The following is a 16,788-nucleotide window of genomic DNA, read 5'->3' as shown; positions in this document are numbered from 1 at the left end:
ACATGGCATGATCTAACAAACTTTTCCTACCCACTCTACATCAGCTGGGTTTTCTGAAAATGCAATCCTGACAAGGGTTACTCCAGTGAAATATGAGGGCTAGATTGATGTAACTCAGCATAGGATGGCACTGAGATTGTGGTGTTTTATACTGATCAGAAGGGAGTAACCTCTCCTCTGCTTTGTTCTCCATCTCCTTTGAGTTAGGGAATCCTTCATCACCCTAGGAGGTTTTTAGGCTAATCAGACTTTCCAGAAGCCTTCTGTGAATATGCAGGAGGTACTTCACAGAGTGACCAAGCAAACTATGTAAATTCTACTCATTGCTAATTTTTGTGCATCTCCCTTCTGCTGGTGGTGTTACATTGATCTCTGAAATGTCATAGCTTTGAGTCATCCGGGAGTGGCCAAACTATGGCTCTCCAGATGTCCATGGACTACTATTCCAGGATGGTGCTGGCAAGGGCTCATGGGAATTGTAATCCATGGACATCTGGAGAGACACAGTATGACCACCCCTGTTCTAGCTCATATCTGTTACCATTCTTTATATTGTTAAAATAAATCATTACATATTATTCAATTTATTGACTGCACCCTTGGGGTGGGCTTGAGGTGGTCCACAACATTTAAAACTAACATGCGGTACATCCAAAAATACAATAAAAGTTATTAAAAATTTTTATGTTAAAATGTTCCGCCATCTGCTATACCACCATTTTGTTCAGTTGCCATTGTCTTGCTGGAGATCCCCCCCCCATTTCCCAGCTATATTGATGGTTTTGTGAGGTGGGGGGCCTATGGTGGGTGGGGGGAAGGATGGACTAGGGGAAGAGAGAAAGGAGGGATGCCCAGTGTGATAATTATTTAAATCACCCTGGCCTCAACCATATTTTATATTCAAGCCTGCAGATATTTAATATTAACTTTATATCCAAGGTTTCTTCAGGTACTTCCATCTTCTCCAGAAGATGAAAAACTCCTGGCTGATGTCTTATGTTTTCTAAACAAGTTACTAAAGGAGCAACGAAGCACTTTGGCTATAGAGCACCTAAAGTGGATTCTGGATGTAACACTGAAGCATGTAAGATTCCAGTTGGCAACTTGTTTTTATATTAGCCTTCCCTTCAGTCTGCTGATTGACCTCTAAATAAATAGAAATATGATGAGGGGTGATGTGACTCCTAATTATGACAGGCTTTAGTTAATACCTTCAGACATTTTATGTTATGTACCATTCCCCTCTGTTATGGCTTATGTGCAAGAATGAGCTTTCGTACAGAGGATCAAAGCATTGGTCTGTCTCACTCTTGTACAGTATGTTTTGATGGGAAGTGACTAAAGTCTTAGGCAAAGGTCTTCCCAAGCCCTGAGGTTTGAAAGAATTTTAAACATGCCAAGGACTGAGCTTGGGGTTGCCTGCTTGTTCCTATAGGGCTTTCTGGCATATTCCTCGGTTGAAGAGGATCAACAAAATTTTTGTATGGGTTCTAGCTTGGTAGAATGTGTCTGAGCTGTATAACCAGAGAGGGAGTGGGTGGAGTAGTGTATGCTGGCAGCTGAACTGGCTTTCTGTTTCTGTAACCCTAGAGAAAGTTATTTCTGAGAAGCTGATTCTTGACCTGTGGTAGTAGAATTTTAATTCTATTTAATGTGGCTGTGAAACTAGTATCAGGCTATCAAGTGCATAAATTCCACAGGGTGGGGAGGGGAGTAGTTTAGGGAAGACTGTCGAGTGGAAAGTGTGGGCTGCAGCAAGGAAAGAAGTCTTTTTTCTCACTTTGGCCCAACAAGTTCCTCAAATGGGGCAAATGTCCACATGAGAGAATAGCAGGGAAACCCTTTCCTTCTTGCTTTTGGTCCCCTGTGAAATAGTCCATATTCACAAGAATCTCGTCTTTAGGGCAAGGTCATAAGGTTCCCATCTGTAAATGCACTGTTTTGATGAAAAGGGTTGGAATGGATTCTATATACTTTGTAAAGGAGAAAAAGTCATTGGAAGGAAGTATTTGGTTTGCAAAGCAGTGTTCTGTTAAGCTCCTTTAGATGGACTATCATTCCAGTCATGGAGAACCAGCTATTAAGGCCTCAGTCCTTCTGTTGTGAAAATATCTCACCGCTTTTTTCCTACAGAATCCAGAGTCTCTACTAGATCTGGTTGTGCAACCAGAATCCCAGACACAAGCTGAAATAGATGATGCAAAGACTGCTGTCAGACGACAACTGCAGAAAGAATTGATTACTTTCTTTAATACACTTCTGCTCAGCTTCATGTCAGTTACTGACAGGTATAGCATGAAAATGATGTCCATAAAAATCAGCTTACAGCAATATTATTATTTTTTTTTTATTATTATTATTTAATTTTTAGACCGCCCTTCTCCCAATAGGTCTCAGGGCGGTTTACAACATAAATAGTTAAAACACAATAAAATCCCCATAAAAACCCCAATTAAAAGTTACATATAACATATCACATAACATATAGCGGCGGTGGTCACAATTCTGATCTTAGTTCAGCCTGGTGGAGAGAATAATGTTCAGAAGAGGGTGGCACCAATACAATACATCTAACCATGATCTCGGTGTTAGAGATCTCAATATTGGAGGGGATCCTCTGATGGATTAGTGGGAGAGCTGCCCTGGCCTCAACCATGTGCCTGGCGGAAGAGCTCCGTCTTACAGGCCCTGCGGAAAGCTGGTAGATCCTGCAGGGCCCTTAGCTCTTCTGGGAGCTCGTTCCACCAGGTTGGGGCCAGGACTGAAAAGGCCCTGGCCCGGGTCGAGGCCAGGCGAGCATCCCATGGGCCCGGGACAACCAGTAAATTCATACCCGCAGAGCGGAGTGCCCTGCGGGGGACATAAGCAACCAAGCGGTCCCGCAGGTAGACGGGACCCAGGCCGCGTATAGCCTTAAAGGTCAATACCAATACCTTGAATCTGATTCGGAAACAAACTGGTAACCAGTGCAGATGACGAAGCACCGGCTGAATGTGGGCCCTCGGCTGAATATGATTCTTTCAATGTTGTTGCCAAATTATATAGATGGTTTAAGTTTACCTCATGGAGTATGAGTTCAGGCACATTCTTGGTTTTTCCAGAATTTTGTCAATCTCTGCTTTTGTTCTACTGACTGGAAAGTGACTAGCCTGGGTTGTGAAAAACAATTTTTGCCAAGTGGGCAACATCTGTGAAGGTTCCAAATTTGGGAGGGGACTACATGAGATGGCAAATTTACGAAGCATCACTCTTTGGGTTTTTTTTTTCTTGTACATCATACTCATCCAAGGAATGTTACCCTTTGTTCAAGTTTAAACCAGGAATTGAGGACATTTTTGCACGTTGACTCACTCATCATTACCAAGGAATGCCTGGATATCTTACACAGGATCTCAGTTTAGAACTTGGTTCACATGAGGCACTAGGTGGATCACTGTTGCCCTGAAATGAATATGCCTGGAAGCAAACTGCACTCCCCAGCAGTGGGGCAATTGTCCTTTTGTCAGCTATTAATGATTCCCCCCCAATAAAGTATTGCTTAGAGCAGGGGTAGTCAACCTGTGGTCCTCCAGATGTCCATGGACTATAATTCCCATGAGCCCCTACCAGAGTTTGCTGACAGGGGCTCATGGGAATAGTAGTCCATGAACATCTGGAGGACCACAAGTTCACCTGGCTTAGAGGACCTCTGAAGTTTCCTGGTAAACTTTTCAAAACTATTGATCTGAATGGATTTTGCAATGGCAAGGACTGTCCAACAGTGAATAATGGATTCTGTTAAATCAGCATGGCTGTAGTCCATTGTGTAACTTATTTCATCATTGTGGTTTCTGTGCAGTTCCACATTGGGACTCCATGTATGTAGGCCAGCCACAGAAAATATCTCCTAAGCTTTCTAGCGGACTACTCTCCCTTTGGCACTTTTTGCCAAAACAATCACATGACCAGGAGGAGGGGCACTACTCCCTCAGTACTCTCCATTTCACCTCTGGAGACCCCAAGGTTCCAGATAGTTCAGAGCATGGCAGGAGGGAAGGATGTGTGTCTGCACAGAAGACCACTCAATGAACAACAGTTACAGTTAAATACCTAAGACAATATACCATCCTGGTTGGACTAAAGATTGAGCATTAGGGTCCATTTTCACCAGTGTTTGAAGGCAGCAGCACTCTATCAGTGTGTACATCTTTTTAAGTGTCTGAGTATCTTTCATGTCTTAAGTCCATCCTTTTCCTACAGACTCATCTCACTTGCTATGCAGCTTGTAACTTGTAAAGAGCCCAATCGGTATCTCATTTCTTTCTCACCCACTGCTCCCTAGTTTTTTAAGTGCTGTCTTAAAATGGGAATTGTTATCCACAAATTGATATGCTGATTATTACTCCGCTACTTTAGGTGTGATGATATTGCAGAGAAGAGCAGTCTGCCTCCATCCCCTTTTTACTCATCATTTTCTCCTCAAATTGTCTTTTAGTATGATGTCTGCATCTGAATATGTACCAATGTTTGCAGCAAAATTGTATAGCTGCCAGTATACTGTAACCTCTAATATATTTATTGTTCCACTTTCCTTCTTGTGCATCAAGTTTGAATGACTGTGATATTTTTAGAAAAATGTATCTGCAATACCAGTTTTGTGTTTGCTTTAGGAAAGATCTAGAACTTGCTGGCTATTTCAGAACAGAACTGGCTTTGAAACTTATGCAGTATTTACGGGTGACAGATGCCCCTCACTTCTATGGATTGCCCTCTTTGGAAAGGACTTTAAGAGGAATGGTTCATGTCACTGCTGTGCCAGGTTGGAGTTCCTACTCAGTTACAATGGAGCCATTTACAATTTGTAAGAAATACTTAGCAGGGCTTCTTGAGGTATGTAGAGTATGAATCTTGGTTTTAATGGGACTAGCAAGCAAAATACTATGCAAAATACTTCAATGGTTTTACTCTTTAAAGCATATTTCACACTTACAGTGATTTTTGAAGTATCAGCCAATGAATATCTTGATCATTAAACTTTGTTTTCTGAAATGCTACTTCTGAGTACTGAAATGCATATCTTTGATATGAGGGAGGGGGCACAGTTTGCAGGATAGTGAATCAGCACAAATGATGGAAACTGTAAGAAAATGTAAGCCATTGCTGCCAGCCAACGGAACTGAAGGGGAAAGCCTGTATGTCAGGGGTGGCCAAACTCTTCAAATGTCCATGGACTATTTTATTTATGATTACAATTTGTATACCGTACTCTCCTAAGACTCACTGTAGTTCTTATAGAATGTAACTATGTTGGATTGTGAAACCAGAATTTGCAAGCTATCTCTGAAAACCTGGTGTACGTCAGGAAATCCTGCTTTCATTTCCTTTGGTTTTCCCAGGTTTCTCTGCAGTATGAAACATGTAGAAGGGCAGCACTGGGAAACAAAACATGGTTAAGTTAGAATGTCTGTATTTTTATATCACGTGAAACCATGACTAAGACTAACTGTAATGAATAAGCCCCAGAATCTGTTTCAATTAACGGTAGTTAGTAGGTTAGTGGAGTAGGTCGCATTCAGACAATCGCAGTACCCCTTGTTTAATTGAGCCCTAATTTTGTTTTGTGAACCACAATGTAAGTTTGAGCTGTGTGATGCAAGAGCAAAATTTAGATCTGACATCTGAAATAGCCTGTAAAAGTTATTTGGGAAAGAACATAGTGAAATGAAGAATTTTACACCCTTTGTGGAAGTAGCCTGATTGTATGTGTACTTCTTGCCTCTCAGGTAATCTCCTCCTTTTATGTTGAATGGCGAGGAAATGCCATGTCATTCATGGGAAAAGGTGTCACTAAGTGCGCTATTATATGTTTACTTCACTTGACTCACGAAATGATGTGTCAGGCATCAAATGTGGTAAGTACTTTAAATGTAGCCACTTTGATCAGGCTTGCTAAACCTATGAGGCACATGATTGCTGACAATTTTTATAGGCCATTCAGGAAAACCTTGCCTGAAACAAGCCAGGCCAGCAAAGAGTAAGCACTTTAGTTTATAAGACTGACATTTGGTTGAGGATCTAATTTCTTACAAATATATAAATATATATATTGCAGGACTGGATATCTCTCTGGTTTTTGCCATGTGACAACAGTGAAGAACAACTTACTTCTCCGAAAGGCCTAGCTTGGCTGATTCCTTTATGGGTAGACAGAGATCCAGAGGTCAGTAAAATCTTCCCTCTAGAATTGTTTGCTTGTATTTACACTGTTCAGGCTTACAGAGTTTCAACAGTGAAATAGGTTCCCATAGTAATTGTATATTGATGTTTTTTGTTCTTTCATACTTGTGAGTTACGGAACATTTTAGTTTTAAAGAGCCCAAATTAATAATATGTGTATGCTAAATTGTCTTGCATAGTCATGTCTTTTTGAATACTTAGTTCAAAACTCTGTAATTACATTTATAATACCTGCCAGGATGGGGAACATGGATGACACAGGATCCTTTCATCAACCTCTTTGTCCACTACTTTTTTCTGTCTTGCTTCAGTTTAAACTGATCAGATTTATCAATTTGTATTTGCTCAAAACTTCTGAATAAGGGAGCATTTGTGATTAATAGGCTTGAACAGGGCATGAGCATCAGCAGATGCAGGTAGAAATAGGTGTCTACAAAATTGGTCACTGATGTGAATCATCTTTTTTCCTGATTACTGCTGTACCTAAATGCCAACCATAAAGAGAGACACCATACCCTTACAAGTTTTTCTACTCGTTGTTGGAGGCATAATTTTGGAGATGATCAGACATGGCAAGAGGGTGATCCTGCCATCCCATCAGCCTTCCTATAGAGAGAAGCATACTTCTGGTATTGACCTTCAGTAATGGCTGAAACCAAGAACAGACTAAGATTGAAAAACTTATAAAGTCTACTTTCTGCTTCAGGACATTTGTTTTTAGGAGTATTGATGTATTCATTCCTGAAAGTAGGCTAAATGCTATATAGATGTACAAAGTCTCACTCTTTTAATCTACATTAGTATTCAGCGAGGCTGTTTAAGTGATCGTATGTCATGTTCCTGTCATGTATTATTTCCTTCATTGCACAGTTTACTTGTAGGGTGCAAATCTGTATTTAGCCAGGGCTGGCTTGTGGTATTTTGTTACATCAGGCAGCATACAGATTGGCTGTCCTCTGCCTTTACTTTCTAAACAGTGCAATATGGGTTCATGGAAAATAACCGTTAGTTTGAAAAGAAACCTTTGGTGGACACGTCCAGAGGCAAAAAAAATGTTGGGTACAGATCCATCAAATAACAAAACTTGACTTGAAACTTAAACCAGAATTATATTTATTAAATATTTTGGATCCTGAAATAATAAAAGCAAGGAGAATACTCTTACTTTACATGATTTCAGCAGCAAGAATAATTTATGCTCAATACTGGAAAAATGAAAAAATACCAAGTGTAAATGAATGGTTGGATAAGGCTAAGGAGTATGCAGAATTAGATATGTTAACAATATTAATGAGAGACAAAATGCTAGATAGTTTTCTAACAAATTGGGAGACATTTGTAAATTATCTTAAAAGTAATAAGGTATATGAGAATATTATTATTGGTTATGTTGAATAAATTAGTTACGACAAGGATGAAGTGTATTCTAAAGTAAATATTTATTAGTTGTAAATATGTATTTCATCATATTATTTTTAACTAAGGATATATATATGTATGTGTATATATATATATATATATATATATATATATATATATATATATATATATATATATATATATATATATATATATATATATATATATATATATATATAATTATGAATGGTTAATGAATGATTTAATTGTGAAATTTTGATTTCCAATAATATTTTTTGTGCATGTGGTATTTGAAAACTAAAGAACCTGATTTGTAGATGGTCGGAGGTCTTTTATAAATGTTTTTTGTTGTTGTTATTGTATGTTTTTGGTTTTGGGGGGAGGTGTCTTTATTATTATTTGTTATCGGGGGTTGTGTTGGTGGTAATGTTTTATACGTTTTGTGTCTTTTTTATGGCTGTGTAAAACTTTCAATAAAAAAAAAGAAAGAAAATAACCGTTAGTTTGAGGGATATAACTTTCTTTCCTTTTTAATCTATGTAATATTAATTTCACTGCAAAGGATCGTGACATTTTAATAAGTGTTACAGTTGCTTTCCTTCTTTCCTTACAAATAAACAAATCAAAGTTTGAGTCCAGTGGCACATAGACTCCTTCTGTGGTGAACCGAGAGGGGGTTAGTTGTCGTGGTGGGAGGATAGGTTTCTTTCGCCGCCAGGGTTTATATTTTAAAGGGGTTATAATGATTGTTTTATATGGGGTTTTATTCTGTAACCTGCCGTGAGACAGTTCGCTGATAGCAGCGGGTAACAAATATAATGATGATGTTAATGATAATAATAATGAAATGCCGCTCCATTCAAACTTTGTTCTGTTGCTTTAGATACACACAGCAACATACTTGAAAGAAACAAAAATGAGGTTTTTTTTAGTCCTCAAAAACTAGCAGACTTTCTGCAACATAAATAATTGTTAAATTAGAATTTATCAGTAAATGCAATTGTCCTAACCAGAGCTTACACAAAGTGTAACTGTACCAGATTACTATGTATGTTTGAGCCTAGCATAGAAATATTGCAAACTGTACTACTTCCATTGCAGTGTTTTGTTTTCTCCTTGCCTATCTGTATATTTATGTCTACCACTTCTGCTGAAATGGTCTCAATGAATGCTTGTGCTACATTAAAGCTAGTCTTTAAGGAGGTGCAAGTTCAAGCCTGAACTATTAGCAAATATAATAAGACTAGGAAAAGTTGAAGGCAGCAGAAAAAGAGGAAGACCCAACGTGAGATGGATTGACTCAGTCAAGGAAGCCACAGCCCTTTGTTTGTAAGACCTGAGCAAGACTCTTAACAGGACGTTTTGGAGGTCAATAATTGATATGGTCATCATAAGTCACAACACACACAAACGACAATTGGTTTCCTCGTCGATTTCCTGTCTGAGTTGGGCTTAAGTTGGAAGTGACAAGTATAAATGTTCCTAATGTCTGTTTAACACTTTAGCCTATTCGAAGATGGTGATGGGAAAATCTGGGAATGCATATGAAAATATTTATGTCTCTAATGTGACCAACAATTTATGGGGAGGAGATCTTGCCAGTATAATCTTGAAGACATTAAAGTCATGTGTATTACACATACTGCTTGGAAAGTATAGTTGTCAGGCTATTGGAAGAGGTAAGAGCAACAATCAGAAGGCCTGCTCTGCCTGCTTAGAGTAGCATTCCTGTTGAGTAGACTGACCCTGCATTTAGCTTCCACCCTAGTGGCAAATGAAAGACAGCTGAGTAGCTGGTCCTGAAAGGAGCAAGGAAGAAGAATGAAAGGTGATAATAGGACTTTTGTGAATAAGCTGATCACAGAGAAAGATGCTGTTGAAAGACTGATCTAAATCTAGACAAGATAGTTCCATTCATTCCCATGCTCTGCTAAATGTTTCTTCTGCTAGAGTACAACAGTGCTGTGTGTTTCCTGCCTTGCCTGATGTTAAAACTCTGTGTATGGGGCCATGTCAAGTAGGTGAAATCAGTTTGCTGCAGGAAGAAGGCACTAAAACTTCACAGTCAGGATATGTATTAGGTCTAAGCTCATTTTAATGGTGCCAAAGGGAACTGGAGGAATAAGTATCTTGATGAATGTGAACTGGATGTCCACCAGCTGCAGTTTGACATCTGTGGATGTTCATGAGTGATGTGCGCATTTTGTTAATTGTGTGCAACTGTTGGTTAAATTACAAATTTGCTATAGCCCTCTGGTTCATTATAGGTTTTCATCAGGCTCTTGATACTGAACAAATTGCTCACCTCTGGAGAATCACAACTTTGGGTAACAGAGGCTAAAAACTGTGCCTTTTGAGTTGTGAAAACGGCTGTCCTCTAGAAGAAGAATAGCACGGGTATGAGAGAGAGCAGCAGCAGTAGAAGAAATAGCTATCATCCCTGCATAAGTAATTCTCTTTTTGTGAGGAGGCGGTAAAGGGGGAGGGGGAGGGTTGTAACTGCACCTTGCCTCCTCATAAGCTGAAATGACAGTCGGAAGAACAGCTGCTGTCACAGCCTCTTCCTCTCAACACAGATCAATATGAGAAACATGACCTTCAGAACAAAAGCCTGGTTCACCTTTTATTGCAGTGCTTCCATTAGATGTTCTTGGAAATGTAATCATGCATATTTTGTGATGGCATAAGCCAGCCCTTCATCGTAGATGTTAGGATCATTGTTCACTTAATGATACTTGTTCATTCTTTCAAAAGAAGGAACCATCCCCATATGTGGGGAATAAAAAGTACTTCCAAAAAGAAGCCAGTTCTTATGTGTTTTTTTTCTTTGCGGATAAAGTGGTTTCCCTTTTCAGGTTGAGTGTGTGTGTGTGTTTGTGATTGAATGCTCAAATGGCACATTTTTTAAAATGGTAAACCATCTGAGAAGTTTTTTGGAAAGTTCTGTTTCTAGTATTAGACATATATGCGAATTTTCAGAATAGGGCTTAGTGAGTGGCTTTGTGAAATAGCATGTTCTAATAAGACTAAATGTATTTGTTTATACTAGGTGAAGTTCACCTCACTTGCAATAGGATCAGCACTCACATCCCTTGAAGCTGGATGCCTTGCCCTGGCTGAAAGCTGCCAGAATATTTCTGGAGGATTATGGGGAACTGTACTAAACATCCTTCTGGACCAGTCTGAGTGTAGCATGGTCCGAAGAGAGGTATGAAAATCACTCTGCAGTCTGTATAAATGTTGCCTTTTGACCGTGCTCTCAAAAAGACCAACAGAAATTAGATGTTTCCCTTATCTCAAGTGTTTTCTGAATTACTCTATAAAATGACTTTTTATAATGATGATATTGGAGCATTTTCAAAGGAGGATTAATGTTTTTATAAATTGCATAGAATCTATGAATTATCATTCCCTAATTTATTTCAGTTTCAGCATTTGCATTCAAAAGACTGGACACTTTTACAGAAAGATGGCTAATAATATTTTTTTAAGTTTAGGTGAAATTTGGGATAACAATGCAATAAAAGTTTTGCTATCAAGTTCTTAATTATCCAGAACTCTGTCAAGCTTCTCCATCTCATCCGCCATATCCTTGGGTCTTGAGACATGGACAGCTAATGATATCCTCTGGTTCCTCCTTCTGTCTCAACAAAACATGAACAGTATCCGGGAGGAGTCCCAGGCAGCTGGCCTAGTTGCTGAGTTGGATGGAGAATCCATATCAGACCTGGGGTCTGTCACTATAGTCTTCCCAATGTAATTAGTCAGCATTCCCTTTAATCACGATTGCTGGATTACAAAGGTTGAAGTACATAATTAATATGATGAATTTGAAAGTAACACCAATATGATGTTTAGTTAAATATAAGATCGAGCCTTTATTGGAGCATCTTCAAGGAAGGAGGATTAATGTTAAAATTGGTAAAAATATGGTAAAATCCAGAGGCAGTTCCTCTTAGTCCTGAACACTCCAAAGCAGCCATTTTTCCCAGGGAAAAATGCCTGGAATTCAGTTTGAATTCTGCGAAATCTCCCAGGTCCCACCTGGGCCTGGTGGCAACCACTGGGTGACTTGATACCACCTGGCTTCAAATAGGCCTGACTGCTTGCTACTGTGCAACAGCAGCTACCCCAAGCCAGTGTAATACAGTGGCTAGAGCTTCAGAGTCGAGTCTGAGACAGTGTTTGAATTCCCATCTTGCTGTGGGAGCTCATTAGATGATTTTTAGACCAGTCACATACTTGAAGCCTAAACCTACCTTACAGGGTCGTTGTGCAGATAAAAAGGAGAAGAGGAGAATAACTGCTTCTGTGCTTTGTAAATAAAAAGGTGAGGCATGAGCTGGCATGCGGGGAGGGCAAGAGTATAAATAGAAAAATAAATAAATAAAATGACACAAAGGGAAGTAGTGTATAGCAAGACGGCTATTTAGAGCTGCCTGAAGTATCAATAGCAGAAAAAATACAGCTATGAGGAAGCTTAATTCATACACTTGTTTATTTTCAGCACAATGGATTTTAGCTGCTATTTTTTTTCTCCCTTGAGTGGAAATTTCTTCTCTAAATAAAATGGTTATTTTTTTAAGTATTATACTACTTTCAGATCTCAGCATTAAAAAGAATAGTCTGCTGAACAATCGCAGTGCAGATACTATCTGGGTTTTGAAAGCTGAAGAGTGATTGTGGCTTTATTTTATTGTTAATGCTTTAGTGTTTATTTGAAGCTGATTTGTGTTGCTTTGGTCAGCTGCAGCCAGATGGCACTGTTGATGTTTGCTTTGTCCTTGTAGGCTGCATTTATTCTTCAGAATCTGTTGGTGATGCCACTACCCACTGAGGAGGTTAAAGACTCCATTTGGCAGGTGACAATCCGTGTATTCACATATTGCTCTCTGTAAACATATAATGACATATCATAGGATCATAGAGTTGGAAGGAACCTCCAGCGTCATCTAGTCCAACGCCCTGCACAATGCAGGAATAGCATGAAAATAATATAAAAAGAATAAGGTAAATATATCAGACACCACTGGAGAATGATCCAGTTGGCCAACTATTATATAATATCCCTTCTAGGCCGCCATTATTAACCAATCTGATTATGTCCAGCATTTTCAAAAGAAGAATGGACACAGCCACTTTCTACTGTGCAAACAAATCTGCATATTTTCAATAAAATTCCCAGCAGGAAAATAAGTTTTTAATGCATTGTAGCTAAATATACTAAACCAAACCACACACAGTTCTTTAGTTACTATGTTTAGAAGGTGAACTTTCAAATACCAAGCATATCATTAGACATTTGGGATCCTAATTTTAGTGTGTGAGAGTGTGTAGATAGATCTCTAACCTTTCTTGCTGTCATTAAACTTGAAGTGCTTAGTACTTGTCATCTACAGGAACTCAGTATTCTAAAGGGATGTTATATGTGCACTGATAAACTGCAAAGCATCCAAAGAACTGGGATTCATATTACAAGGATAACTTAGAACTTAGTGGTTTTTGAATTGATACCTTATCGCTTGTGAAAATGTTCTATAGTCAGTTAAATATTTTTGGAAGGTCCAACAGTGATCTTAACCATTAAAACAAACAATAGGTTATATCCAGAGATTTCTGAATTGATTCCATGGATCTGCTCCAATGAGTAGCACTTTAGCCGTTTTTACAGGAGGATTTAAACAAAGCACAGTATTTTAGTTGCGCTAGCAGATAACACAGATACCATTCCTGTGCTATAATAATTACTGTAGTGGACAGTATTTTACGATCCACTTGTAGAAGGCATACTGCTACCCAAATTGCATATGTATCAGACTTTGCAACAGGCCCAGTATTCTGTGCGCGTGCAAGGTCAGACCATGTTACTTTTGTAATTATTTTTGAAACCTAACAATCTAGTGAATAGCTCGATTCTGATCTGGCAAAGCACTCCAATTAAGAAACGAAGAACGAGACAGAAAAAGAGAATCTCAGATGAAACCATCTTGTTCCACTCAGAAGGATATCTCTAGAAAGGTGAAATGCCAAGGGAAGGAGATACATAAACAGTATCGTAATGCAGTACTATAATACCACTGTAGCTCTTGGTTGTTACCTAATTAGGGTTAAATGAGGTATCTTAAGAGGAAATAAAAGTTGAAAGCAAAAACATTTATTGTGTTATGCTGAAGAGATGAGGCAGTTGTGCTGAAGACCAGGGCGTGGGGGAGGGGGAAGCTGGTGTGGGCCAGGTAATTGCCAACCTGAATGAAAAAATCAAAACCAGCTGTGAAGTCGGGGATTCAAACAAGGGGTAAAAATCCAGACTCCAAAGGAAGGCATTCAGTGTTTCAGCAAAGCAGGTGAAGGTCCAGGAAAGATGCTGGCTGTGAAGTTGGGAAAGTCTCAGGTACTGAGCCAGCTACAAAGTGGAAGGGCCTTGATGACCTGTTCATGGTAGGATAGTTTCAATAGAGTGGTAGAGCTTGAGCTGGTCCAACAGAGGTTGAAAAGCAGCTTGATTACATTTCCCTGGATTTCAACTTGAGTTCCTGAGGTAGTCTGTATAATGAAGGGTTCAGTAACCTCAGGTTTTTGTCCAATGAACTTGAATCAGTTACTCATGGGCATGAAAGAGCTTTTGGAGACTGAGGATAAAAAAGTCTCCTTGGATCATCCGAGCAGATGGACTATTCCTGTGTAGAAGTATCTCAAGGAAATTCCTGCTAGGTCAGGGGTCCCTACCTTGATATCAAACCTTGATATCAAATCTTATCCAGGCCTCTGGTAGCTAAGGCGGTGGGGGATTGGGATCCTATGGAGGGTCTGTCTCATTTGAAGCTACCCAGTTTTCTTACATTCTCCTCCATTGCTGCAGTACCCTCTGTCCCCCAGAAAAATCATTATCTGGGGTGCATGGTCTGAATAGCTGTGCTATTCAGGATGGCTGTGGCAGGGTGGCTAAAATTGTACCCTTTCATTAGCATACTTGTGATTTCAACTCCTTGTCCCCTTCACATGACCCTCCCCAGACCATGTACTTTCCTCCACATGGATCACGTTGGTCTATAGCATGGACTGGAACTTCATCAACCTATATTGACTATAGCAGGCCTAAGAATTTTAGGCTGGCATTAGAAGTGCAGAATATCATAACTTGGGCCCTTTATAATCTCTGTTGAATTCCCAGAGCAGGCTGTTATGTTTGATTAAGTGAATACACATTGCTGACTTTTCGGCACATAGATTATTTTAACTACCTGAAGGGGGGGGGAATATGCTGTAAACTGCCCTAAGCCCATCTAGAGAAGGGGCAGTATAGACACCTAATAAATAAAAATACTCCCCCCCCCCGAAAATGGTTAACCATGTCCATATTTGTTTTTTGAACTAGTGCATATTTGCTGTGCTTCAGTTCTAAAAAAAGTAAAAATAATTACCTGCAGTGGAAAAATCTTGATGGTACTTAATATAAGATGATACTGTATATAAGACCACCCTCTCTTGTCATGGATAACCTCAAACTGTACATTTAGAACAAGAGTTGTCTTTTATATGCCGCTTTTCTCTGCCAGAAGGAGTCTCAGAGCTGTTTACAATTGCCTTCCCTTTTGTCTCCCCACAACAGATACCCTGTGAGGTTGGTGAGGCTGAGAGAGCCCTGAGATTACTGCTCAGTGAAAATAGCTTTATCAGTACTGTGGTGAGCCCAAGGTCACCCAGCTAGCTGCATGTGGAGTGGGGACTCAAATCCAGCTCGCCAGATTAGAAGCCATTGATCTTAACCACTTCACAAAGCTGATTTCACTATTTAGTACTTCAGTCTATAAAATTCTGATTGATAGAAAAGATAAATCCTATACATTATATGCTAAGAGTTACCTAATGTATTGTGTATTATTTATTGGCTTTGCTGCAATCTTGATTTTGCTCTGTATTGGTTCTCAAAATAATGTATGTAGGTTCCAAGGAGGTCTCCAATCGAGGCATCAATAAGGCCCATGCCAATATAACTTGAGCACGGCTGCTAGGTTGTGTGCCTTTTTTGTACTCTTAACCAGCTGTCTCCAACTCCCAGTCCGGAGACCGGTACCGGTCTGTGGATCAGTCAGTAACAGGCCACGGCTCCTCCTCGTCCTCGTTCCTGTCTGCTGCCTCGGGGGCTGCCCTGCCACTCTGCAGCCGGCTCACCTTTGGTGCTCTCCAGCGGCCACCGTGGCTGGGGCTCCCCCTCGGTGTGGTACTGCGCAGCTGCTGCTGGCAGCGCCCCCCAGCAGACGGCTGGAAGTCAGGGCTGCCGGTGGGAAAGCAAGTGGAGCAGGGGCTCAGGCGGCGGCAACGTCCCTCAGCAAAAGACTACCCCCCCCCAGGCGTCAGTAAAATTGTCAAGCATTGACCTGTCCCTGGTGATAAAAAGGTTGGGGACCACTGCTGTAAACGTTGCTCTTTTGCATATTTTTTTAGCTTCAGTTTTTAAATGAAGGAAATGAGATCTATAGAGCTCTGTAACTCTGTCTCTGACCGCCAGAAATCTTATTTAGAAACATTCTCAAGTTTCATGTGCCTATTTTATGGTGGCCATAAGGGCTAAAAAGCTTTTTTTTTTTTTTTTAATGAAAGCTGAAAAACTTGGGAAGCTGAATTCTGCAGACAATAGCGTGGTCTGTCCTATTTCTCCTTTTTGAGCAATTCATGATATCCATTGCTCATAGAAACTCTGCTGGACTCTAAATAGAGAATAAGTGTTATAAAAGAAAGATTTTTGATAGCTTTTGCCACCTTCCCCAGGGGCCTTGTGTGCACGATGAAGAATCTGGCTTATCTCTGACTGGAAAACCTGCCCTGCAGGCCCTGTTATATCATTACCACTTTTATGAACATTTGAATGAGATGGTGAGACAGTGCTACCTGGGCCGATACACATTTGACCTGAACTGTTCCTTGGGAGACCACCTGGCAGCAGAAAAAAATAGTATAAATGGTAAGTAGCATCTTTTCAACCTTGAATTTCAGTAGTTCTTCCCAGTTTCCCCTATATATATCCTACTTTTATAACTGCTGTTTTCAATGTGTCCCTTAAACACAGACGTAATGCATTTTTAACATGGAAGCTCCCATGAATAAAAACAGCACTGCATTTGGTTTACTTTCCAAGAAACAATTATGAAGCTTTTATGAAGCGTTTGTGGTTGGAGGTGGAAGTGTGTTAGA

General features: G+C 39.8%; 1 protein-coding gene across 4 annotated transcripts in view; it reads left to right on the top strand.

Annotated features, from left to right (window-relative positions):
* RTTN (rotatin) overlaps positions 1-16,788 on the top strand; it is a 98,884-nt gene that overhangs the window by 40,617 nt on the left and 41,479 nt on the right. For all 4 annotated transcript variants that reach the window (XM_077352872.1, XM_077352871.1, XM_077352870.1 and 1 more), the window contains 8 exons: positions 940-1,084; positions 2,134-2,288; positions 4,650-4,869; positions 5,763-5,891; positions 6,092-6,199; positions 10,646-10,804; positions 12,387-12,458; positions 16,366-16,558. In XM_077352872.1, coding sequence (XP_077208987.1) covers positions 940-1,084; positions 2,134-2,288; positions 4,650-4,869; positions 5,763-5,891; positions 6,092-6,199; positions 10,646-10,804; positions 12,387-12,458; positions 16,366-16,558 — 1,181 coding nt within the window. The remainder of the gene's footprint in view (positions 1-939; positions 1,085-2,133; positions 2,289-4,649; positions 4,870-5,762; positions 5,892-6,091; positions 6,200-10,645; positions 10,805-12,386; positions 12,459-16,365; positions 16,559-16,788) is intronic.

This window comes from Paroedura picta, chromosome 9 (genome assembly GCF_049243985.1).
Source record: "Paroedura picta isolate Pp20150507F chromosome 9, Ppicta_v3.0, whole genome shotgun sequence".
Classification (NCBI taxonomy): domain Eukaryota; kingdom Metazoa; phylum Chordata; class Lepidosauria; order Squamata; family Gekkonidae; genus Paroedura; species Paroedura picta.
This window is presented reverse-complemented; position numbering and strand designations above follow the sequence as displayed.